Source organism: Saccopteryx bilineata, chromosome 7 (genome assembly GCF_036850765.1).
Source record: "Saccopteryx bilineata isolate mSacBil1 chromosome 7, mSacBil1_pri_phased_curated, whole genome shotgun sequence".
Lineage (NCBI taxonomy): Eukaryota > Metazoa > Chordata > Mammalia > Chiroptera > Emballonuridae > Saccopteryx > Saccopteryx bilineata.
In genome coordinates this window covers 26,377,599-26,404,993 of record NC_089496.1, presented here as the reverse complement: position 1 = coordinate 26,404,993, position 27,395 = coordinate 26,377,599, and the positions used below count along the sequence as shown (strand labels likewise).

Below are 27,395 nucleotides of genomic sequence, written 5' to 3'. Positions count from 1 at the left end.
TTTCTGAAATCTCTCTAGGAGGTTCTAATGTGCGGCAGGGCTGAGAGCCAGCTCTCTGGACTCATTCTGCTCAAGAAAAGCCTTTCTGGTCTGGACACGGATTCCTTCCCCTTGTTTCAAATGGGAGAAGTAATGGAGTCCGTTGCAGTGATTCGTGTGTACTGTTCACTTATCTCTGCGGGTCAGACCTCTCGCCTCGAATGGCATTTCTTTGGCTCTGGACCAAAGAGCAGCATCCGATTCACGTGTGAGGTGCATTCCTTCCTAAAGGGAGGGATCAGCTGCTTTGTCCTCAATTTGCCTTGAGGTTTCCAATGGAGTGACCTTCACTGACCTTTCCCACTTCTCCCAGGCAGGTGAAGAATGCAGCAGACCCCAGGGGGCTGTTCTGTTACCTAACTGACAACTCACCTGAACTCAGTACCCTTCAGAAACACAAATGATGATCCCATCAGAATCGCACCCTTAAGAAGTCCACAGACGAAGTCTGGAGTCTGCATCTACTCAGCCAGAGCAACAAAGGTGGTCTGTCACCACCCACCGCACTCCTGCCCCCTCCCCCGTCACACATGTTATTGTTCAGTAAAAGGAATCATAGTTACTGTCAGCAATGAGCAGTGCGTAGGTCATCAAACCAAGCTCGCTCTCAAGTATGCTAATTTTCTTTTCTTTTCATGTTGTCCTGTTATTACCTGTGGAGGGGTTAGACTTGTACTAAAAGCACTTTTTCTTTGAAAAGGATCTTGAGGCCAACACATTAAACGGGCACTGGTTGTTTGTGTTTCCAAGGGCACACTAGGAAGGTGGATTAAACATGTGCTGAGTTCCTTCCGAGCAAGCTTGCAGACAACCTTCCCTGTAGTGGCAGCGCCTTAGAGAGGGCCGCGCCCAGCCGCCCAGCCACCCAGCCGCCCAGCCCAGGGGAGCGAGGTTTGGGTTCCGGCACTGCTGGGCTCCCAGTCACTAGGAAAGCCTTCTGTCCTCAGCAAAATGAGGCTGTGGGCAGGCCTGGCAGCCCTATAGGTCTTTTCTGCCTGATGTTTTTTGAAAATATCAGATGATTATTAAACTGCTTTTCAGCTTTCTTTTCTCCACTCATTTACTTTTATTTAACCAATTGACCTAGGTCTTACTTTCCAACCATCTTACCATCAAGTTACTACATCATTGAAAATAAAATGATGGCCTGACCTGTGGTGGCGCAGTGGATAAAGCGTCGACCTGGAAATGCTGAGGTCGCCGGTTCGAAACCCTGGGCTTGCCTGGTTAAGGCACATATGGGAGTTAATGCTTCCTGCTCCTCCCCCCTTCTCTCTCTCTCCTCTCTCTCTCTCCTTTCTAAAATGAATAAATAAATAAATAAATTTTAAAAAAAGAAAATAAAATGATGGACAAATATATGGTGATGGAAAATGATTTGACTTTGGTGATGGGCACACAATGCAATCAACAGTTCAAATGCTAGATAAATGTTTACCTGACACTTTACCTGACACTTATGTACTCTTATTGATCAATGTTATGCCATTAAATTTGATTTCTATATCTAAAAAATATGATGGTTTCCCCAGAGCTTCTTGGAGAGTTTAAAATCTTACTAGGTAGTGTATGTTTAAAATGAAAGAAGTAGTGAAATTGTAAGTAAATATATGTGAAAATAATATACTATCACAAAACTTTTCACTAACTAATCATCCTGTTTACTATAGCTCTAGTTTTCAGTCATTTCTGGAATGGACCAACCAATGCATACAGGGAGAAGATATTTTTGATAAAAATATTTATTATTCAAAAAATATCTTTTAAAGGGCTAATATGCAAAATATTAGGGTAGAGCACTAAAAGAATTTTTAAGGAATCTACCACTCCTATGGAGAGATAAAACACACGCAAATAGTTTAGTGAGACAAGGCAGAAGGTAAAACATACCGTATAAGTGGCACCCCAGGTGTGCTGTGGATGCTGAACTTTCACCTAAGAGTCTTACATTTTGGTAGAAGAATGAGACACATGAATATTTAAACCTAGTGATATACAGATAACATATACAAAGAAGTGACTCTCATCACTCGCCTGGGGCCTGGCACAATTTAAATCGTCAGTCAGTATTAGCTGAAGAAATAAATAAATGACATAAGAAAGATGAATAATGGTAGCAATAATTTCCATGATTATTTACTCTGTGCCAGACAGCCAGGCCTTTGGAAGCCAGAGTAGGGAGATATCCTTTCTCTAAAAAGATCAGAGATTCCATTAGACTTCGGTTTTGAAGGACGGAACAGTACCTAGACATAAACTCATTTTACCAGTGCCTAGTTTATTGGATTTAGGTGGCTAAGTTAGTCTTCTAGATCTAATAAGACTGTTGCATTCTAGATGCCAACTGACCAATTTATCATGAGAATAATTGCCTTTGGAATCAGAGCAAGTAAAACTGACTGCTGAGCTACTATAGCTCCTCCTCCCCCCCCACCCCCGCACCCGCCCCGACTGCAGCTACATCTTTCAGCCAGGCCAGATGTACTCACCCCTACTGCTGCCAGTCTCCAATTTCCCCAATTCTTGGGATGACCAACTGAACCCCTTCTGACTGATGCAATTGATCTTTAACTATGTCATTTAGATCTTGTCCAGTGTTTCTGTATGGGAAACCATTCTGGTTTTATTTGCTTATTTTTCAGAGCTGCATTTGTCTGCACTGATCACTTTTGGGTTCCTTTGTAGGTAAGCTCTTTGAGGTCTAAGGGAGGGTCTGCCATCTCTTTCACAGAGACATTCCTGTTGGCACAGATCCTGAGTAACCCCAAAATTCCTTACCCACTCTGGATTAAGAGACATCGTCATGGTTCCATGGTCCCACAATTGGTTTGCACAAGCCAATTAAGGTCACATTTCCCAACTTCGTTTCAATATACTAAGTACAGAAGTTTCCCACACCATGGAAAATAATCATTCATTTATTTAACTGTAAACATGTTAGATATTGTAGCTTCCATCTTCTTATCTAAAAGTGCTACCATGTGACAATTAGTTTACAATTTGGGGGGCACTTTGATTGTAAATACTTCTTTTAAGAATAGACAAAATATTGTGGAGACTTTGCTGCACACCTGAAACTGATACGAAATGGTATTGAAAGTATCTGTAGTTGAAAATTATTTTTAATTATAAAATTTTAAAAATATGTAAAACAATTTGAGAAAAATAACAGACAAAATATCAAAATTCTTCAAATTAGCAGTAACCTACTAAGAGATTAACAGAACTTTGTATTTTAAACTTTCTACCAATTCATTACTATCCACCTTATAAAATTCTCCCTTCATTAGTTTAATTTTACTTGTTCAGTTTCAATTTTAGATAGAGGGAAATACAATTTCAAAAAACAATAACATTGCCTAGCTAACTGTTGAAAGCATAATGCAGGAATAAAAGACTTGATGTCTATGTTGCATATAACTTGCTCTCTGGTGAGTGATTAGAGTCCCCATGTTCAGCTCTACCAACAACAAAGTGCATGGTTTTCATTTCTCTTTTCATCTTTATTAGACCTCAGGGTAGAAAGCCTTAAAATTCTTCCCAGAAGAGTGTCTTTGCTCTGTTGGATTTTTTTTGTGTGAGTTTTGGTGATATCTGATAAATATTTGGAAGGCAATACTCTGTCATTTGTTGCTGCTAACACTCAACATGGCTAAGGCTCTCCTACACCGCTGATGGCATTTAAAATTAACACAGTTCTTCTGGACATCAATATGCCAAACGGTAGCAAGAATCATAAACATAGACTAATTCCTGGACTGGTTGTACTTCCAGAAACTCAACCTATGGAAATAAAACATAAGCAATAATAATAACAAAACTGAGGGTGATGGTGGTGATGAGGATGATGGTGATAATGATGACAGTGATGACCTCCAAATCATCAAGCCCCAATGACCAGTTTTGGCAGGGCCCTCACTCTTTCCTACCCTGTAAAGCAGGCATCGCCCAATGAGGGCTACTTCTTCCTCATGTTCATATATCTTCTGCACATATAACGCCAAAGTCCTCGTCACCCCTGAGCTCCAAGTCTCTCTTTACTACATGATCTTCGGACATCTCCATCAGCACACCAAAGCCGTTTTACCTTCTTTCTCTCATCTGTCTTTTTTTTTTTTTTTTTTTCTGAAGCTGGAAACGGGGAGAGACAGTCAGACAGACTCCCGCATGCGCGTGACCGGGATCCACCCGGCACGCCCACCAGGGGCGACGCTCTGCCCACCAAGGGGCGATGCTCTGCCCCTCCAGGCATTGCTCTGCCGAGACCAGAGCCACTCCAGCGCCCGGGCCAGAGGCCAAGGAGCCATCCCCAGCGCCTGGGCCATCTTTGCTCCAATGGAGCCTCGGCTGCGGGAGGGGAAGAGAGAGACAGAGAGGAAGGAGGGGGTGGGGGTGGAGAAGCAAATGGGCGCTTCTCCTATGTGCCCTAGCCGGGAATCGAACCCCGGTCCCCCGCACGCCAGGCCGACGCTCTACCGCTGAGCCAACCGGCCAGGGCCTCTCATCTGTCTTTTGTTTCCTTTCCTTCAGCTACAACTCTAGTCACAGTCTTTTTTTTTTTTTTAGACCAATGGTTTCCCAAACCTGTCCTCAGACATCAAAAGCATTATAAAACTGCAATGTACCCAAACCCATGGCCTAGGTACCTGTGTTTTTAACAAGCTAATAATTAAATTTAATTAATAACCAGCAGGTAAAGAAGCCAGGGATCTTGACTATCTCAAAAGTCACACTTGGCTTCCAGACTCTGATCTCTTTTGGTACTTCTTTCCTAATATGCATTTTACATCCCATATTTCCCACACTTTTCCTTTGTTTATGCCTCTCTCGTCATCTCAAATGCCCTTTCTCCCACCCACAAGTCCAAAATGCATTCTTTAAGGCCCACCTCAAATGCCTTGCTCCCTAAGTATATTTGTCCTCAATAACCTCATTCAGAAATACCTTGTCTTTTTATGAAACAATCAATATCTGTGCCTCTTCCTCTAGAGCTCTCTTTGCCAATCTTCAATCCACTTGACCTCAACAGTATTTCTTTTATCAGGCTTTAAGACCAAGTCTGAAAATGGTCTGCAGGAGGTAATGAGCACTGTTCCAAAGCCCAGGGCCTCAGCATCGAGCCAAATACCCTGCTAGTCCCATTCTGACTTCTTGCTCTGAGCCCAGTAACTAGATTTCTGCCTCATTTCTATAAGGAAATCCTCGCCTTGTACCTCAGCCCTATAACCACTGACCATAGTTCTTGAGGAAAGTCCACCGTCAAGCAGCATGCCCAGCAACTTTGAACTTCCTTGCTCTTGTGTGTGTCCTCATCCTTCCATTTATCCCACATCCATCCCAACAAGGTTTTTGCAAGCTGTGCATGACCGTGTGTGCACATGCACACACACGTGTGTGCATGCACACACACACATACACACGCTAACAAGTCTTTGGACATTTACCAAATACTTAATATATGTTATGATTCTGTGTAGGTTACTAAGAAATCAAAATCACTTGTCTCATGTGAAATAACTACAAATTAATTATAGATAATTTGGAAATAATGGTTTGTGACATTATTGCTCATAAGTACAAATATTTGAGAGCTATTATTTCCTTAAATTTCCTTAGGTGGCTTCAAATTAAATCTGTCAATTTACTGGAATCAGGCTCTTTAGAAGAACTCTTATCTTTATATTCCTGTCAGATTTAACATTTAACATTTGTTGTGTGTCTTGCGCACAGTAATTTTTCAATTATTTATTGAATGAATATGTGAATGAATAAATGAATGAGTGATCCTGGCTTGCCCTTTCTGCAGATGGGTATAAAGTATGAGGGCAAGTTGATTCCCAAAGAAATAGTTCTTACTTCATTTATTTAAAAATTAAAGAATAAATCAGGGTATGTCTGCCTGACCCCCTTAATCTCTACCAAGCCACTTAAAAGGAACTTAGCATTGTACAGCATGAAGTCACATCATGGTCCCAGTAGAATTTTCAAATTTACTGCTTGTCTTTTTAAAATGTTGAGCATAATACTGGTTTGTGCTGAGACACCCCCCCCAAAAAAAAAGAATCCAGTTATCTTCTCCATTAAATAAACTCATCTTCTTTAGGTATCCCTGAAGCGAGGACAATGTTTACAGCCTAACTCTTCATGTTATTCTTTGCCTCTTTAAGGTGGAGAAGCAGCTCCCTTGAGCCCTACTGTTTCTCTGTCACACAAGTCACTAGTCACTAAACAGAGGAAGAAAACAGTCTGGGCCAATGTGAGCACACTGCCTAACAGAAAACTTCCCATCAATGTCTTCAAATATCTATTTCCCGAATGCCATTTCCAAAAGCAAGCAATACACAGGATAATAAAGACATTTCAAAATTCATCCTATCACTCAATCTGTCACAGACATTAATTAAGAATGGCATTTAAATAACGCGTTAATGTTTTACTTTCCAGCCTCAATTATTTCCTTACTTTAGACTAGCAATGGTAAGGATAAAGATTTCTTGATGTCAGAAATAAAATTAGAACCGTGCAATAAATACTCATATCAGGTTTTTAAAAAAGCCCTTTTCTTAACTTACTGTGTGAGAATCTTCCCTGTTGCCTAACATCGAAGCCCTGATGTGGAGTGGGGCACCTTAAGTCATCATATAGGAAGTCCATTGGAACTGAATTCAAAAAGAAATGTAAGACTTCCCATCACAGACCTGCTGTCAAGCAAGCAGTTTCTCTAGAAAAAAAACTAAGTAACTCAGCCCTGGCTGGTTGGCTCAGTGGTAGAGTGTCAGCCCAGTTGTGTGGATGTCCTGGGTTTGATTCCTGGTGAGGGCACACAGGAGGAACAACCATCTGTTTCTCCACACCTCCCCCTCTAGCTTCTCTCTCTCTCTCTCTCTTCCCTCATCTGCAGCCATGGCTCAATTGGAGCGAGTTGGCCTGGGGCACTGAGGATGGCTCTGTGGCCTCTGCCTCAGGCACTAAGAAGAGTTCAATTGCTGAGCAATGGAGCAATGTCCCAGATGGGCATAGCATCTCCCCTAGTGGGCTTGCTGGGTGGATCCTGGTTGGGGAGCATGCGGGAGTCTGTCTCTCTGCCTCCCCTCCTCTCACTAAAATTAAATAAATAAATAAATAAATAAATAAATAAATAAATAAATAAATAAAATTAAGGAACTCCTTGCTAAAACAGATGCTTACTGTGTTGCTAGACACATAGGGGTATACACAGTACACTCTCTGGAAGACAGAGTGATATCAGAAACATTCAGCTAATCAGATAATGTGCAACATAGAGAGAAAACCCTACAGTGTACATTTTATTTTAATTTTCAGAGAGATTGACTTTGGAAAGCTTTGGGTCAGTGATATGTGTCTGTCCGAAGTCCAAACAGCTGGTAGCATCCTGTCAACTTCTCTTTTTTTTTTTTTTTTTTTTTTTCTTCTGGAGCTGGAAACAGGGAGAGACAGTCAGACAGACTCCCACATGTGCCTGACCGGGATCCACCCGGCACGCCCACCAGGGGCGATGCTCTGCCCACCAGGGGGCGATGCTCTGCCCCTCCGGGCATCGCTCTGCTGCGACCAGAGCCACTCTAGCGCCTGGGGCAGTGGCCAAGGAGCCATCCCCAGCGCCCGGGCCATCCCCACTTCAATGGAGCCTCGGCTGCGGGAGGAAAAGAGACAGACAGAGAGGAAGGAGAGGGGGAGGGGTGGAGAAGCAGATGTGCACCTCTCCTGTGTGCCCTGGCTGGGAATCAAACCCGGGACTCTCGCACGCCAGGCCGATGCTCCACCACCGAGCCAACCGGCCAGGGCCCCTGTCAACTTTTCTTTACATAATGATAATTTAGAGAAATTTGTATATACAAAATTTTAATAGTCATTAAATTTCCTCCAAGGTTTCTCATTCTTTTATTATAGTTTTTCACCTTTACTAAAACCTTCTTGTCATCCTTTAGCCCCTGATTCAGCAGAGCAACTTAGAAGATAGTGAGGTTTCCACCAAAAAAGGGTCAAAAGTTCTGTGAGGCTTATGTAGTGCCAGAGAACCCTATGGAAACTGTGGATGAAGATGGAAGCCCTGAGGATTTTCTGTCGGGCATTATTATGTCCATGTCACTTCTCCGCACGTCTTCCTCCACTGGACTCACTGACGGAAGGAAGTGGTAACCAGGTACCATCACCACAGACTGACCATGAACAAGTTGTTCTCCTTTCCATATTTCAGAGTTCACTAGATCAAATGGTAGATCAAGGAGATAAGGGTTTTGGTTCATTGATGCTGATGGCTGGGAGGCCAGAGATCAGTTTTATATACAAATGGGATTAGGGTGTAACTGAGAAAAATTGAAGATAGTATAGATATTAGATAAGATGAAAATGTATTGAAATGGAAAAATAGAGATACTTGATTAGAAAAACAAGTTTAACAGTTTGCATAGTATAATATCATTTATCACATATATGGTGGCATATATGTGTGTGTGGGTATACATTTGAATAATAATTGATTCATTCAACAAACATTTATCAAATGCCTACTATATGGATAAAACCCCAAATGTCACTTATTCCTTGCCTTCAAGGAACTTGTCATTTCCTGGGAAAGAGAGACATGTATTCAACTAAACATAAGTCATTCTTCTTTAAGGACTATAAATTACTAAATGTTTCACTCTTGTGTATAAAAAAGAGGTAGGCTATTGGTTTGACATTACAATTTTTTTATATTGAGAAAAAAGTATTTCTATTCCTAGTTTACTAAGGTTTAAAATATGGAGAGAGATGTTTATATTTCTCAGGCACCATTTAAGTATAAATTGCATTGATTATGTTTCCCACATTTTCTTACACTAAAATACCTTTGAATTTTAAAATCAATCTATAATTAATCATAGCATAGTATCCCACTAATATTGTGGTGGAGTCCAGTTGCATATATTATATTTAGAATTTTTATATCCATGATTATAAGTAAAACTAATCTTTCAATTATTTTATTAATAACATTGAGCTTAGTATTTGACCAATATAATTAACGAGAAATGATTAATTAGTTCTACTAAAGTTAAGGCAAAGAGTAAAAGCAGGCCATAATAACAGAAGCAGAAATTGCAAAACAAATTGTGACGCCTTAAATTTAAAAAATTAAATCTTACTATTTATTTATTTTTTTTATTTTTAAAGATTTATTATTTTTTTATTATTATTATTTTTAATTTATTTATTCATTTTTAGAGAGGAGAGAGACAGAGAGGGAGAGAGAGGAGAGAGAGACAGAGAGAGAGAAGGGGGGAGGAGCTGGAAGCATCAACTCCCATATGTGCCTTGACCAGGCAAGCCCAGGGTTTCGAACCGGCAACCTCAGCATTTCCAGGTCGACGCTTTATCCACTGCGCCACCACAGGTCAGGCCAAATCTTACTATTTAAATCTTACTATTGTCATTGAAAAACTGTTATATATTCCAACCCTCTATTCACTTAAAAAATAAAAAATGAACCCAACTGCTTTTCTAAATCAATAAAAGAAATTTTGTTACACTTGATTTTTTAAAGCACTGTTTTAACTTTTTCTTTATAATAGGTATATTCAGTATGCTAGTTTGCAAATTAACCACTTACTGAAGTTATATAAGAAATGTTTGCCAATTTGGTTTCATAAACAAATTTTAGTTTTGGTTGGAAATTTTGGCAAACGAATAACAGAATTTATGTGCACCTTAGGTAAGACTACATGTGTTAATTTGATTCCTAAGTTATCTTCTGAAAGATTTTTCTTTTTTTTTTTAGAGTTCAAGTTCCACACGAATAGGCAAATTTATGACTCTAGAGTCATATTCTTAGAAATTACCAAGCTCCTTTCTCAAGGGTCATGTTTTATGATGTGTTGATCACAATTGTTTCAGAGATGTTTCTTCTACAGAAAAACACATTCCGAGTGGAATTTTAAAAACAGATATAATATTCTTTTTTTTTTTTTTTTTTTTTTTTTCATTTTTCTGAAGCTGGAAACAGGAAGAGACAGTCAGACAGACTCCCGCATGCGCCTGACCGGGATCCACCCGGCACGCCCACCAGGGGGCGACGCTCTGCCCACCAGGGGGCGATGCTCTGCCCATCCTGGGCGTCGCCATGTTGCGACCCTCCTGGGTGTCGCCATATTGCGACCAGAGCCACTCTAGCGCCTGGGGCAGAGGCCACAGAGCCATCCCCAGCGCCCGGGCCATCTTTTGCACCAATGGAGCCTTGGCTGCGGGAGGGGAAGAGAGAGACAGAGAGGAAGGCGCGGCGGAGGGGTGGAGATGCAAATGGGCGCTTCTCCTATGTGCCCTGGCCGGGAATCGAACCCGGGTCCTCCGCACGCTAGGCCGACGCTCTACCGCTGAGCCAACCGGCCAGGGCCTATATAATATTCTTTTCAAATGTGGCTCTCATATCTATTTTATGAAAGCAATCACATAAATTGAGTGGAATTTTCCTAAGTTCAAAACAAGGGCAAGATTTACTAGACTATTACTAATGCCTTTTCCTCAAGCAAATTCTGTGCTCAGTTTTTCTAAAAATCATCACTTTCTCATTGCCAATTTTACATTCCTATGAAACCTACCCTTGGCAAGGAATTTACTCATTGACTTCTAGCTGTCTGGTCTTGCCAGAGCGTTCTTATAAAGAATTGAAGCTAGTTGGAGTTTGTATGGGAGAAGTGGACAGCACTTTTTCCAAAGTGACTTCTTGAGTTAAAAAAAAAAAAATCATGTAAGAAAGGGGAAAATACGAAGAAGGATGGTCACTGAGAAAGAAAAATTGCTGTTGTACCCAGACTGCTAATAGCATAGGTCAGGTTTCTCTAGAAAGTTTTCCAAAGGGTTGATCAACTGTGAAGTCAGTAATAGAATTAAGTGCTGCTAACTGTTCCCCTTGAAGCTAAGCATTAATGGACACAACACCATCATTGCATAGAAAAAAGCAAATATATTAACTTAATGATAGATCAATCGACCCCCTAAGAAATGTGATTACATTGTGCCAGCTAGCTCTTACATAAATGTTACATCTTACATAACTGTGTTGTTACTACTTTTTCTTTCCCCTCAAAGACCTTTTGAAGTGTTCAAAGCAAAAGATGAGAGAAGACATGTGTTGCCTCAAATCACAAAGGCAATTTGCTAAAATAAACCAGCCTAGTGCCCACAAAAATCTCTACTTTCATTCTTCTCAAATTGAAAGCAGTGTCCACAGGGTTTCAAAAGTCCCTATCAAAACAAAATACATACTCAAGTCTGAAACACACCGAAAGGCAGATATGAATTAGAAAATTCCAATCTTACATGTTGGTTTCAGAAAGAAAAAAAAAAAAAACTCTACAGCTCAGGCTAATACTATTCTCATCTCCATATTTTTCTTGTCTAAAATCAACGCAGCCTGTCCAAAACAATGCACTTTCAGAAGCTAATGGTTATTGTAATGTGTTCAGAGAAAAAAGAAAAATGCAAAATTTATACCTGTCCCCCTTAACACATATGGTAGCAAGAAATATACAAACAGCTAGACAAAGCTGAAAGGCACGTAGACAAGGCAAAGGCTGATTTGTTAGAATTGTAGTGCTGTGGATGATTGTTTCTTATTGGAAGTTTATTAAAGTATTTTATGGGTTTTTTTTTAATTAAGTCAAGGACAGAGGTTACAAATTGTTAATCCACAGGCCAAATCTAATCCACACCTGCTTCTAACAAAGTCATTGCCATTTAACATTTAAGAGGTTATTGCATAAATACTTGAATTTTTAGCTTTTCATGACAAATGAAAAGATATGGAAAAACTGGGTTCATATTCCCACGTGAGTTCACCCAGCCTTAGCTGTGAGGAGACCATTGGTCCTTCATCAACAAGGTGCTTGCTAACCAGTTGCCATAGGCCCCCAGGCCCTACTTACTTATATCATCACCTCTCTATGGGCACTTGCATGTGGGAATTCCGGTGAAGGCAACTGCAATAAGAAAGTTACTATTGCCTTGGCCAATTGGCTCAGTGGTAGAGCGTCAGCCTGGTGTGTGGAAATCTCAGTTCAATTCCCGGCCAGGGCACACAGGAGAAGTGCCCATATGCTTCTCTCCCCTTCTTCTTCTACTTCCTCTCTATCTTTCTCTTCTCCTCCTACAGCCAAGGTTCCATTGGAGGAAAGTTGGCCAGGGCGCTGAGGATGGCTCCATGGCCTCGGCCCCAGGCACTAGATTAGCTCTGGTTGCAACAAGCAATGCCCCAGATGGGCAGAGCATCGCCCCCTAGTGGGCATGCTGGGTGGATCCTGATCAGGCACATGCAGGGGAGTCTGTCTCTCTGCCTCCCTGCTTCTCACTTAAGTAAAAAAAAAAGAAAGAAAGAAAGAAAGTTGCCATGACTCCATGTATATCAATGACCCTCACCTCTCTCTCTTCACATCTTTACCTTACGGACATTCTTTCAGGGGTCAAATTACAGAATGTCTATATCTGCTTTTAGAATTTGCATAATCTTTGAGCAACTATAATGTAATAACAATTTGCAACTGACTCACAAAACAGAGCAGTCAACAGTGATGATCATCATAATTAGTAGTAACAATAGAAATACTTTGGGGACTAAGTTCTCAAATTAGTCCACACTAGTAAGAAGCCAAAGAGATGTTTGAAAAATCAAACTCTGTGTTCTCTTCACAAAGACTTTCATGGAAACCAACACCAAAGTAAGACAATGAGAACCCAGATATATATCCCATTTGTCTTTGGTCCTTCCTTGCTTTTTTTTTAAGCACAACCTAACGAATATTTTGTGTTTCTTAAACAACACACAGGTGTCAATTAGCCCACCCACACAAGGATTATAGTATATAAGTTTAAAATTTCTAGTGTTGAACATCATTACTATACCACTAAAATAGCAAGCCACCATAGAGTTAAACATAAAATGACTGACACACATGCAGATGCATGCACATTTCACAGTGTACAAGGAAGGAGGATGGTTTTTAGACCTCTTTTTTTTTTTTTTTTTTGGTACTACTGACATCCCATATGGCCTTTGTAAAGGGATGATTCTTACCTTGTGATTGGTCCCAGGTCTCCTGAGTCTTGGCTTCCAGCTTCACTGGGAGTGCTCACTGATTTCGAGGAGGGAGACATAGGGGTTGGGACTAAATAATGAAAATAACAGGTATCCCATGTTAAAAAATGCAGCGACTGCACTGGAGAAGAGCAGAGTCAGAGAAATCAAAACAAATGGGCCCAAATCAAAGTGGTTGTGTGGCCAGGAGAGTTTGAGATGGGGTGTGAAAAAGAAAAAAGAAAAAGGAAAGAAAAGGAAGAAAGTCAAGTGAATTTTTTATATTTTGGAAATTAAAATTTGAAATGAATTTAGACAGACTTGACTTAGGGACTCTAAGGCCATGTCCTCCTTAACAAAGTAAAATGGAGAATCAAACTAATTATCCAGATAATTCGAGTCAAACAGGCTCTCTCATATGAACTATCCAGTTAATTCTAATTCTCCACTTTATTTTGTTAGTATAGATGTGACCTACTAAAAAATAAAATGGAGTGTCTATAAAACTTTACAAGATTATGTAATAAGTGATTCTGGATCATTTAAATGGTCAAGAAGGGCGAGAAAAGTCTGTTATACGTCTGCATTGGGAGGGACATATCGTCCCTGGACCATAGACTGCACTGGCTAATACAGACTAAGGGACAGAGTGAGGGCAAAGGCTACACCCGGTCAGTTAGAAATTTCTTTCAAAACAAAGGAAAATGCCAGGATGCTTTATTTTGACAGTTAATTAATGGTTTCATCCCACTGTTCTGTTTACTGTGTCTGGGACTTGTGTCCCTCTGCCTCCGGAAGCTCTTGTCTAGGTGGCACTGCTTGTGCCCGCACACTGCCATTCTGAAGACAGGAGAAACAAGGTCAAAGGTCAAAGGTCAAGGTCAGCGTGAGCTGAAAACCTGAGAGGAAGGATAATGAAAGTAGAAAGCTAAGGAAAATGCAAATGTGCCCCCCCCACCGTATTCGTCAGGTACCAGCCAAATGGCCTTCAGATAGAAGTCGCACCAAATAGACCAGACAGCACTAGGCCAGACGAATTCAACGGGTTCTCGACATCACATGCCAAGGAAGCCATGTGGGCAGGAGGGAATTTCAGTCCATGAGTGCAGATTCCCATTTGGTTTCAATCATGTGCAATTTCCTTTTATTTATTTAATAGCATAAAGGGTTTAACTGTTTTATCCAAATCTTATAACACAATGGCAGACCTGTCAAGAAACTAGGAGTTTTCATGTGGTCCCACAATTAATTCACTGATTATCTTCTGCAGTAAGTCAGGGAGTAAACCGGAGAAATAGATGAAAACTCTAAACGAGGTCCACCCTTGCCGAGGCCTGCTTGCAGGGATGCAGGGACAGTTCAGAACTTGGGCAGGGTTTAGGGATTTTTAACTGTCTTTTCCTTAAAGTTTAATTGCTGGCTTTATGTGGGGGTAGAGAAGAATAGGACATGCTGCTATTGTGTTTAACCAGAGTTTGTTCATATTGCAGCAGAATTTCTAAAGCTCTTTTGAGGAAAAAAATATGATTGATTACAGAATGTCTAATTTATATCACATGTCAACTAGGTATAAAAAAGTTTGTCAACCTCCTCAGAGAAAGTCTATCAGTCAAATACCCCACAGGTCAAATCTTCCACACCATAAGAAGCTTAATGAATAATCAATGTCTTATTGGGGCTTATGATAATCATTGTCAGACATGATTTTTAGCTACTACAAATTAAGGTTGAAAAAAATGCTTTTTCATGGTGTTTTAGTTTGGTGCATACATACTAAATTATATGGAGCAACTTATTGCTCCTTTTCTTATTTACACTGGTATAAATATTTGTTACTTATTGTACATGGGAAAATTTTTATTCTTAGTTTAAGTAACTGTGAAAATTTATTTTAATACAAAAGCCAATGACATAATTAAAAGGAAACAGATCATTTTAAAAAAGAGACCTAGTACTGTATTTATTTATATGTATTGTCTTAAAAGTTTTTTTAAAACTATGTTGGATATTACGTAGTTTTACAGACACCCTAAGATTACTCTGAAATGTAAGAAAAGCAAATGGAGAAAGAAAAATAAAGTAACTTATCACATGAGAAATACATAGTTAAGTGACAGAATAAACACAATTTGTACTGGTTAGCTTTAACACAAATAAAACAAATAGTTCAATATCCAAACCCATGTGATAAAATGAGATCATAGATAATTAACTAGGAATGAATGAGTTGGAGGAGGGGTATTATAGTGAAAATGCCAATTAGCAAGAAAACCAAGATATATAATAGAGTCAAATTTAAACTTGTTAATTAGCTGTTAATCTGTCACCATGTTAAGTTTTCCTTCTAATTTCCCACTGAGCATTCTATTTTCATTATGGAATATCTATGTCTGTGGTGGTTATGAAATTCATAACCAGATTCACAGTATTTAGGTTGGCAGAGAGAGGTTGGAATTCAGCAATGGAAATGAAGAACAGTTTAAGAAAATAATGCCAATATGGCTTGTATCTATCATGTGGCGACTCATTTAACAAGCATAAAATAATCTAATACTATAGTGACACAGTGGGGAGGGTTGACCACATAATCAGTCAATAAGCAGCACAGTGGTAACAACCCTACAACCTGCTCTCCCTTCTCTTTCCAGCCCCTTCAATTCCAAAGAGAAATACGTACGCCTGAACCGTAAGCCACGGCATTTCTTAAAAAAATAAAAATTAAGGAAGCCATAAAAGAATAGTAAACGTTGGACATGGTATATCCCATGCAAGTCGAATTGAAGGGAAGAGGAACACAAAGCACGTTCAAGTACCTAGTGGGGGCTCCGGGGAGATACCGATGCTTTGCAGCAGAGCCTCCGTCTCTCGGCGTTTGCGATCCAGGTCCGAGTCGTCCTGCACAGGTTCTTTCTTCTGCTGCATATCAGCCTTTAAAAAGTAGATGCCGGTGAGAAAAGTTCATAACAGATCTAAATGTGTGCTTTTTCTGGCTGAAACTGGAACTGGTAGGTGCATGGCAGTGAAGACCAGGCAAAAACCCGCAACAGATATAATCATGTGTATAAAGGATGAAAAAAAAGAACAGATTAACCATTGCATTTAATAATTACTGACCCAGCCTGACCAGGCGGTGGCGCAGTGGATAGAGCGGAGGACTGGGGTGTGGAGGACCCAGGTTCAAAACCCCGCGGTCTCCAACTGAAGCGCACCAGCTTGAGCCCAAGGTCACTGGCTTGAGCAAGGGGCTGCTCAGGCTGCTGTAGCCTCTGGGTCAGGGCACATATGAGAAAGCAATCAGTGAATAACTAAGGTGCTGCAATGAAGAATTGATGCTTCTCATCTCTCTCTCTCTTCCTGTCTGTCTGTCCCTATCTACCCCTCTCTCTGAGTCTCTCTCTGTCTCTGTCAAATAAAAAAAATTTTTTTTTAAATAATAATAATTACTGACCCAGGCTTTCTCTTCGGGTTGAGGGCTTTTTCCTGTCTCTCGCACCAGGCTTGGAAGAAACCATCAGGCAAATTATTATTAATTTTTAAAATTCTGTCTGCTTTTCTTTATACCTCCTTGTCCCTTCGGGGAACACATACTACTGGTTCTTGATGATTATGTGTTGGTAATATTCATCCCCCCCCATGTTTGAGATTATGTAAAGAAGGAATTACTGGACTCTGGCTAAAAAGTAAAATTAGCTATGAAAATCTGTCACTGTAAAATATACTATTTGTACCAGCAATCTAAGCTTACCAGAGTTTAAAATAAAACGGGCTAAAAATTTTTAAGGCACAGATACAATATTAATGTATGTCTTGTTATTTGTTACTTCTGACTTGCATAGGTTTTCATTAGACATATTAACTCAAAGAGAACATTATCACGTAGAAAACAAAAAATCATTTAAGAGGACTTCCCTTCCCAAATTCTGTCTAAAAATCTCATCTTGTGTGAGCCTCTTTTAGTCGGATCCTATGCCCAGTTTGTGTTGTAGGATGGTGACAAGTCAAAATACAGGTGAAGGAAGGTCAGTGGTGGGATCCTGGCTGAAGTCAACATTCAGGTCTTTTTTCCTTCTTCATAACACAGTGACTTCTTAAGACTGGGCATTTGCCCATATCTGAGACATGACAACATCCTATCTGATGTGCAGCTACCTCCGGACAAAGCTTTGTGAGTTTAGAGAAGTGAAGCTGTCATAAAGCTTGCCAAAAACCAATCATCTAGTTATCAGACACACCTTCCTCCTGGGGCAAATCGGACACCCTAACAAGCACATTGCCTCATTCAGGAGTGCGGGGGACACTGCAGAGCAGTGAGCTTGATTTACATCCTGGCATCTACAGCAGAAAGAGTTTATGGAATTTTTAACTTACTCCCAGACTGTGACCTACACCATGATTAGAAGCAAAATGCATCTTCGCATATAGTGCTGAACTCAGTGCTTCTGTTATTCTTTGCCTCAGACTTAGAATGCACTCATATTTTTGAAGTCTATCCATCATTAGAGAGGAAACTGCCATTATGGGGGTTGATAGGAGCTGATGAGAGGACAGGATGATTTTAGGGAGTCTCACGTAACCCAAAATTCTGAAATGGCAGTTTAATCTCTACCAGTGAAGATAACACAGTTCACATTCTTTTCCGATGTTAACATTTAAATTACTGAAGCGAGTTTTAAAGTTTATGTGTACAACAGAGGCAAAGGTAGACATAATGAAAAAAGGGACCTTGCAGAGTGAGGTTATACGTCAACATTCACATCTCACAAAGTTAGAAGGCTGGCAGGAAAAGGGGGAAATGAAAGCAAAGGGAATTACCATGGCAGCTACTGAAACACAAACAAAAACACTAAGAAAAGCAAAATTCACCTTAGGAAGCCAATATGGAATTGTACAATCAGTTTAACAGTGGAGAGTTAAGTCATAGCTGGACCATCAGCTTGACTGGAAGCTGATACACGTTGGTTTTGTTCACCACTATAACCTCATGTCTAGTTCGGGCCTGACACCTAGTAGATGCTCAATTAAAAAAATGTGTTGAATGAATGAATGAACACCTGCCTCTGCTAAATGTTATTCTATAGCGATGGAATCTTAGAATAATACATCATTCAGGCCAGTTTCCAGCAACTGTACCCCATTCAGAAAGCCCTTCACAACACCACCGTTACGAGTCATCTAAACTGCCAGTGACCTCATGCTCATAACAAAGCCATTTCTATACTCTAAGATGAAAAAAAAACTTTAAATTTCCCTCATTCTTTCAACAAAAACTTACTGAAGGACAACAGAGTGACAGAGTGACAATGGTAATAAAAACTAAGCTCTAATGCAGCTTATATAGAGTGAACAGAAAAAGATCTACCTAATCTTTTCCTTCTGAAAAAATTTAGGGCATATTATCTACAACTTTCTGTCATGTATGTCTTATGCAGAAAGGCACAGAATCAATTCTTTCAAAATGTATTCTACCATTAATCATAAGCATTCAAGAAACATACTACAGGGTACATCACAGGTCAACATGCACAACCATACATTGTGCAAAAAAAGTACACCTGAATTTCACCTACAAAATATCACTCCCACAATACAAGGTGCCTCTACAACTCATTCCCTACCTTTCCACCTTTTTTAATTCTTAAGGACACAGAGAATATAATGACATATATTAAAAAGGACAAATGTCCACCTAGACATAACAGAAGCTTAGAAAAGCTAAGAACACTCAAAACAGACCATGAAAAATGTAATATTAGGTTACTGGGGCTTACTGAAAATAGAAGCAGTTTCTATTTGTTACTAATTAGCACTTTAAATGAAATAAAGAGTTACCTTATCCAAGTCATTACACCAAGTACCTTCAGCATAAAACTTTCCATTTTTTTCTATATAACATTACAAAATTCTAATATATTTTAATGACTCAACAAAGAGATTTTGTAGTACTCGTAATTAAAAATATGCTAATGGTGTCTTTCCAATGAATGATATTTCTGTTTGTGAGGTGTAATTACAGCTGAGGCCTAGAGAGAAAAATCAAACAAAGAAAACTTGCCAGCTGATAATTATCAGTCACTTTTCCAAAGACAGCTCCGTGGTTACCAGAGGAACAAGTGAGGACAGGCCAGGAAACCTCTGTCCATCCCACCTTGCAGCAATTCGGCAGGAGGCCAGGGACGGGACAAACTTCAGGGTGGCCCCATTAAGAACACCTCATTGCATTAAAGCCAATGTTTCATGAAATTGGGTCTGTGCCTTAAATGGCGGCCACTATATTTATTTTAAAATCAGATTTCATCCGTAATACCACCATCAAGAAAGCAGTTGACATCCCAGGGAGCGGAGAGCGGTAATTTTATACGTGCACACGGTTTTCTGGATTCTGTGGAGACACTCACCCTGGGTGGTCCTAATTCACACTAGTGTTCAGTCATGGCAAAAAATGGTTATTCAGATTAGCATAAAAGACCATTCTGTTTCCTTTTTATTCTAAATTTGTGATTTCTAGGTCTCTATAAACAACATAAGAACGAGAAAGTTTTCAGGAGTCTATGACAGTGGCCACGTGACTGGAGCACCCCACAGACTCAGGAAGCTTCCCAGGAAATAATCCCAGATGCAGGGGAAGGATGTCAGTGAGCAGCACTTCTGGCCTGCTCTCACGGTTTCTGCATTCGTTCATTCACTTGTACGGTTATACTATAAATCAGTAGTACAATAATGAATAAATAGCACAAGAATAAACTCGGTTTTGCCTACTGACAAGGGTAAATCTACTTTTGCCCACCCCTGCGTAATCCTTCACTGAAGGTCTACATTGATTCAAGGATGAAAAACTTCCAGTGCTGCCCTGAAAAGCCTGCACTCTATCAGGAGAGAAACACAGGTGAGAGGGCATATATAACGCGCTGTGCTGCACGGCTTGCTGATGTGGACGAGGGGCTGCAGGTCTAACTTAGTCGTGGACACAGGCATCACAGAAGGCTTCCTGGAGGAAGTGACATCTGAGATGCAAACTGAAAGGCATGTAGTTACCAGCTAGGTGAAGGACGACAGAGGGAAGAAGGACAGTCAAGTACAGACAGGAGATTATTCACAGGCTCCCAGTCAGAAGGGAGCAGGGCCCACAGGTGATACAGGTAAGAGCTGAGCTGGGGAAATGTGGACTTCAGGAAGAAAGAAAGTCAAGGAGAAAGTGTCGTGCCTGTCTAGGGCCTGATGATATTGTACATGGGGGGATGGGTGGTGAAAAATGACCCCAGATTTCTGCTTTGGGCAACTGGTTGGAAGGGGGGTGGGGGGTGGGGGGCAGGGCAGACTGAGCCTAGAGATAAAGGGAAGGTACCTAGAAGGCTCAGGTCTCTGGACGTTAAGAGCATTTGAAAAAGAGTAGATTATTTCCAGGTCTCTTGCAGCAACAAAATGCTATAAGCCCAGGAAACCAGAGGCCTTGAATTGTAAGACCCTTCCAATAATGTGGTATTTTTAGAAAACGGCCTCAACAGTGATCCTGATGAATGTGTGTGTCTGGTCTATGGACTGCATGCCCCTACTCTGGGCACCGATCTCGGGGTCAGAGCAACAGCTCGACACCTTTCACTGACCCCCGGGATCTCCTGGGAGCACACAGAACTCCTGAGAAAGGCACCACTGGATCGCCATTCACAGAGGGAAAGTTTCCATGCCCGTTCAAGGCTGTGCTGGGGGGGGGGGGGGCAGAGCCGGGTTCCCCAGCCCTGTGTGCATAACCACTGAGCGTCCTGTCTTCTGTGGGTACAGATCAGCTGCTCAGACAAACCAAGTCTTCCTGAGAAAAACACTTTCTGCGGGGGGGGATGCATTGTGGAGGGACAGGATTTACAGCCAGGCCTGACCTTAAGGATGACCAGTCCAGCGAACCCCAAAATCTGGCCCCATTTGGATCTTTCAAACTAAAAACTTTGAGATGGAGACCATGACTCTGTATTACCAGGGGAGTCCCAGGAGCAGGGACAGGACATCAGGGGCTTACACCAGCCTGCCCGTTTGGAAATGAGGAAAGTGAGGCTATGTGACACTAAGTCCAGAACTAGGTAGAGGCCCAGGAGCGCCTACAACCCAGGTGTCCCACACGCCCCGCACCTGCCGCCCCGGGTCTCCCAGGGCTCCGTCGGCTGCGCCTCGAACCAACTCTCCACCAGGCAACACCGCTCGCTGCAGAAACAGAAAGGGCGGCCGTCTCAATCAGGGCAAAACCAGAGATGAAGCAGACAGCATAATTCGGAACCAGATTTTCCCCCATCGTCCTGTGTTGTGTGGTAATTGTGTGAAATTCAAGTTGGATATCAGAATGTCAGTTTAAAAGGAAACCGGTTATTAGTAAAGGATAACAGGTGCTTTAAAACTATAGTCAGTGCTGACACTCAAAGGAAAGGAGGCATAATAACTTAATGCTTTTCCTGGCTTTGCATGTAAATGAATAGCCATTCCTTGTCAATTCTCACCTCCGCTTCGAAGATCGCATGTATATAACAGCAAAGATCTCCAAAGGAAAAACATTGTGCACACTGTCAAGGTCAAGTAAACTGTGGCATCAATCGCAGTGTAATGGAACAGAGGGATACAATAGACCAGAAGGCTAATGTGCAACTGCAAATATGCTTTACTTGTTGGAAAAGAACTGTTATAATCTGTTACCTTGGTCTCCCAAATCTTAGAGTATGAAACAACACTTATTTAGATTGTGAGGCATCAAAATAACATTCTCTTTCTCCTTAAAGAAAGAAACTCTTAAGGGAGCAGCTCTGGTTTCTATACACGCAAGCATATTATACTATACAAAGGTTCCTTCCTGGAAAACTATTCAAAAATACCTTTAGCTTCTGGTTTTTGTATATGATGTGGGCTATTTCTACAGCGCATATCAGGTATTATAAAAGATTCTTTTAGAGGGTCCTCTTTATCAATAGGACCGGCCCCACAGAATCAAGGTATTTTCCTTCCCTCCCCAAACACCCCAACACCTGGTATTTACCTCTTTTTTTTTCCTCTCCTCTTCCTTCCGTTTCTTTTCTTCTCTTATCTGTGCTAAGCGCTGTTTTTTGCGCTCCAGCTCAGCCTTTAAATCACTTTTGTCAGACATGTTGGTGTCCTTGGAGAGAAAGAAAAGAACCATGAGTCTATAAAAATATCTTTTCTGTGTTATCATTGCAAAAGTCATTGGAAAGGAAATTCAGCTTTGGGCAAGAACAGGTTATCTTACTTCACCTATGTCAAAGAATCAAAGAAACAAGTTGGGTTAGATCTGGTCTCCCTCTCTATGAAATCTTCTGCTTTTACATTGAAGGAGGAGAAACCAGAAGATTGCAGAGGAGAGGGGGGCTGCAATGTCTGGGGTCTTACACTCCAGCCTGTGACCTCAGTGTTGCTGACTGTGGGAACAAGGCCAGACAGAAATGCTTGAAAAATAAACTACGAGTGTGGACCTTGCTGGTTATCAGTTCCTTGAAATGAACTGCAGCTCCAATAAGAAGAGTGAGTGATAGGATTATCAAGGACAGACCCTCTGGCTTCCTCTCCCCTTCCACTCCCTAAGAAAGAAAGTCACGTAGGCCTGCAAACAGAAGTCATAGAAATCAGGCAGCTGTCACCTGAAAGCTTAAGCCATATAGGTATATAAGATGTAAGAAATCTAACTTTGGGGAGCACATGTTTCGGTCGCTTCTGTTGGGGTCACGCTGCTCCACCGGCCGAATAAATCCTACTTCCTTCATCAAGTTGTCTGGGCGTTTTTGTCCTCCTTTGATTCCTGCAATCATGTATATATAAATATTTGAAGAAATATAATATTATAGTCCCTTCTGGTCTGAAGAATAACAGCAACTTCAGAATAAGCAACACATTTTCTGTAAAAGTTTCTTAAGTAAACAAAAGATAAATAAACAAGAGAACCAAAAAGAACCACCATCATGACTTCCAATTTAGAAGATAATGGATCTTCATGCCCACTCTGAGAAAAAAAAAATAAGCTGTCATACACCCTTAGAGACGACGTGCTCTTCTCAAATTTCTACGGACTCCATAAACATTCCTCCCCTGACCTTGGGCGCACGGAGATTTCATTTTGTCTCACACCATCTACCTCAGGGAAGACAGCCACTGAAGACCCAACGTGTTAATCTTCTTTTCTTGTAAAACTTCTCCTGAAACGTCACAATTAATTTCACCACCAGCACAACCCTATTTCTACAAAACTGACATTTGCATACTAAGTGAAATCGTGCTTTGCACCTTCCCTTTTCAAAGCCATGTCTGGGAGCATATGAAATAGGGGATTATCATCAAGACGAATTCTTGGAAAAAATTATCTGAAAGAGATTTAATTTCTATTTTAATGGTCACGGTGCTGCTGGTAGTGATGATGTCAGAAGTTTTTTCATGTAAAATGGTCCTGGAGAAGACCCTTGGCGATCTCCAATGGTTATATTTGTCTTTTTTGTGTTCTCAACTGGAAACTAAAAAAAATAGAAACACTGAAAAACGAAGAACATCCTATGACCCAAATTCCTAGGATAAAGTTAAAAAAAAAAAAAAAACTAACCACAAATGTCATGAGTACTCATTTGCATACTATTTGTAAGCAACTATGTTGAATATATTATATATCTCTAAGTAGATGAGATGGCAGAGCAACAGAAGGCAAGAAAAGCACTAAAGAATACAAAACAATGAAAAAACGCTCACACTTCCAGTCATCACCTTAAGAAGGTGATCAAGAACCTGTAGTCACCCTAAGACAAACACACACAGTTCAGAAGCAGACTGTGTTCCTATGGAACCTAATTCTGCTCATGTGGTGACGGCAAAGATTTTTGAAATAATAACAATCACAATAATCAATCTCTGCCATTCATGGTCACAATCTGTCTTCATTTTTCAACTATGTGTTGAATATTTAATCTGTGCTAGGCACCCTGTGAGGCACCAGAGTACAAAGATGAGCAAAACGAGATTCTTTCCTTTCAAGAATGCATAACAGCTATGTGGGCATGTGGTGTGATACGAGATGTTCTCTGAGATACTGGGTGGTTGAGTAACAAGTACCATGATCTTCATGCCCTATATTACCACATTTAACCACGATAATCCAGGGAGACCCATGTCAGGGAGCCAGCAGGCTGAGCACAAGAGGTGCGGATGAACCCAAGTCAAGAAACAGCAACTTGGGCCCTGGCCTGTTGGCTCAGCAGTAAAGCATCAATTCCTGGTCAGGGCACACAGGAGAAGTGACCATCTGCTTCTCTACCCCTCACACTCCCCCTCTCACTTTTCTCTATCACTCTTCTCCTCCTGTCCTGCAGCCATGGCTCTCAATTAGAACAAGTTGGCACCAGGAGCTGAGGATGACTCCATGGCCTCTGCCTCAGGTGCTAAAAAAGTGGCTCCAGTTACAACGGAGCAAGGGCCCCAGATGGGCAGAGCATCACCCCCTCCTGGGCTCACTGGGTGGATTCCAGTCGGGGTGCATGCGGGAGTCTATTTCTGCCTCCCCACCTCACTAAAAAAGAAAAAAAAAGAAAGAAAAAGAAAGAAAGAAAGAGAGAAAGAGAGAGAGAAAGAAACAACTTGAGTGGAATAAAAAGAAACAGCAACTTGAGTTTGTAAGAACGGAGATGTGCAGGCAACTGGCGAAGCTTGGGAAAAGAGAAAAGTGAGGTCCATTTGGGATCATGAGTAAAGGGAAATCGGAGCAAATTTTGGAAAGGAAAAGTGACAAAAGGCAATGGAATTTGCTTAAGCCTTTCCTTGTCCTTGCTTGCAAAACAGATGGGAGCAGAAACCAGAAATAAAGCAAGCTGCTGCAAGGCTGGCGTCAGCATCGCTCTGGATCAACTGCACTGGCACTGGGCTGGTCGGTGGTGGGCACAGGGCGTGGGCTGGGGGGGACAGCCAAGGGGGAAGAAGTAAGTCTTGGTAACCGTTCGATATGGAAGCAAAAAAGAGAGATTCAGTGACAATTCAACTTTGAGAGTGCAAAGAGGATGGCAGTGAAATTGGGAAGAGAAGGCAAAGAAGGAAATGATGAAAAAACCATGAGTGTCAATGGGACCTGTGGGCAGAAAAAAATCATAGAGGCAACATAGAGATGAGATAAGAGCTGGATGGGGACTAGGACTGTGCAATAGAGTTCAAAGGGCTATTTAAATCTGAGTCACTAATTCAAAGTCACAGGTGCCATGAAGATAACACTTGAGCGCAAAGCAGAGGCAGGCACAGAAGAAACCGATGCCCAGAGGAGGCAGCTCTATCCAGCTCCAACTGACGGCTGACATGAAAGAATACAGACCCAACAGTTAGGTCTTCCAGTCTTCTTGTGTCAAGAGAAGCCATTGGATCGATAGAAGTCACGTTTATTAATAAAATATTGTTGGACAGGCCCTGGCCGGTTGGCTCAGCGGTAGAGCGTCGCCCTAGCGTGCGGAGGACCCGGGTTCGATTCCCGGCCAGGGCACACAGGAGAAGTGCCCATTTGCTTCTCCACCCCTCCGCCGCGCTTTCCTCTCTGTCTCTCTCTTCCCCTCCCGCAGCGAAGGCTCCATTGGAGCAAAGATGGCCCGGGCGCTGGGGATGGCTCTGTGGCCTCTGCCTCAGGCGCTAGAGTGGCTCTGGTCGCAACATGGCGACGCCCAGGATGGGCAGAGCATCCTCCCCTGGTGGGCAGAGCATCGCCCCATGGTGGGCGTGCCGGGTGGATCCCGGTCGGGCGCATGCGGGAGTCTGTCTGACTGTCTCTCCCTGTTTCCAGCTTCAGAAAAATGCAAAAAAAATAAAAAATAAAAAAATAAAAAATAAAAAATATTGTTGGACAATAATTTCCGACACCAGTGGCCAAAACCCCTGACAAGAGACAATTTGAACCTAATTTCAAAAGCCATCTGAGAAGTTACATATCCACTTTCTGCAGAGAAGGCCAATTTGATTTATGTTTTTAACATTTTGCTGCTGTGAAAAATGACATGTACAATCAGAAAAACCACCGTTAGAACAATAGTTGTGCCATTCCATGCTGAAAGCAGCTTGTGGAAACTTCTAAGTTTCCCTCTCCGCATTTCCCCACCTTTTATTTTTTTATTTTTTATAATTTTATTTTTTTAATGGGGTGACATCAATAAATCAGGATACATATATTCAAAGATAACAAGTCCAGGTTATCTTGTCGTTCAATTATGTTGCATACCCACCACCCAAAGTCAGACTGTCGTCTGTCACCTTCTATCTTGTTTTCTTTGTGCCCCTCCCCACCCCCTATCCCTCTCCCATTCCCCCCTCCCCGCCGTAACCACCACACTCTTATCAATGTCTCTTAGTTTCACTATTATGTCCCACCTACGTATGGAATAATACAGTTCCTGGTTTTTTCTGATTTACTTATTTCGCTTCGTATCATGTTATCAAGATCCCACCATTTTGCTGTAAATGTTCCGATGTCATCATTTCTTATGGCTGAGTAGTATTCCATAGTGTATATGTGCCACATCTTCTTTATCCAGTCATCTATTGACGGGCTTTTTGGTTGTTTCCATGTCCTGGCCACTGTGAACAATGCTGCAATAAACATGGGGCTGCATGTGTCTTTACGTATCAATGTTTCTGAATTTTTGGGATATATACCCAGTAGAGGGATTGCTGGGTCATAAGGTAGTTCTATTTTCAGTTTTTTGAGGAACCACCATACTTTCTTCCATAATGGTTGTACTACTTTACATTCCCACCAACAGTGGATGAGGGTTCCTTTTTCTCCACAGCCTCTCCAACATTTGCTATTACCTGTCTTGCTAATAACAGCTAATCGAACAGGTGTGAGGTGGTATCTCATTGCCATTTTGATTTGCATTTTTCTAATAGCTAAAGAAGATGAGCATCTTTTCATATATCTGTTGGCCATTTGTATTTCTTCCTGGAAGAAGTGTCTATTCATATCCTCTTCCCATTTTTTTATTGGATTGTTTGTTTGTTTGTTGTTGAGTTTTATGAGTTCTTTGTATATTTTGGATATTAGGCCCTTATCTGAGCTGTTGTTTGAAAATATCATTTCCCATTTAGTTGGCTTTCTGTTTATTTTGTTATCAGTTTCTCTTGCTGAGCAAAAAATTCTTAGTCTGATGTAGTCCCATTCATTAATTTTTGCCTTCACTTCTCTTGCCTGTGGAGTCAAATTCATAAAATGCTCTTTAAAACCCAGGTCCATGAGTTGAGTACCTATGTCTTCTTCTATGTACTTAATTGTTTCAGGTCTTATGTTTAGATCTTT

The 27,395-nt window shown here is 41.2% G+C and overlaps 1 protein-coding gene across 9 annotated transcripts in view; it reads right to left on the bottom strand.

Annotated features, from left to right (window-relative positions):
• The window catches only part of DYNC1I1 (dynein cytoplasmic 1 intermediate chain 1), a 343,873-nt gene that overhangs the window by 268,436 nt on the left and 48,042 nt on the right, over positions 1 to 27,395 (bottom strand). For 3 of the 9 annotated variants that reach the window (XM_066238414.1, XM_066238409.1, XM_066238406.1), the window contains exons 2-5: positions 22,119 to 22,235; positions 21,227 to 21,298; positions 15,922 to 16,036; positions 13,109 to 13,250 (exon numbers count right to left, since the gene is read on the bottom strand). In XM_066238414.1, coding sequence (XP_066094511.1) covers positions 13,109 to 13,250; positions 15,922 to 16,036; positions 21,227 to 21,298; positions 22,119 to 22,226 — 437 coding nt within the window. In that variant the 5' untranslated portion in view covers positions 22,227 to 22,235. The remainder of the gene's footprint in view (positions 1 to 13,108; positions 13,251 to 15,921; positions 16,037 to 21,226; positions 21,299 to 22,118; positions 22,236 to 27,395) is intronic. The other 6 variants (XM_066238408.1, XM_066238410.1, XM_066238415.1 and 3 more) reach the window with 3 other exon arrangements.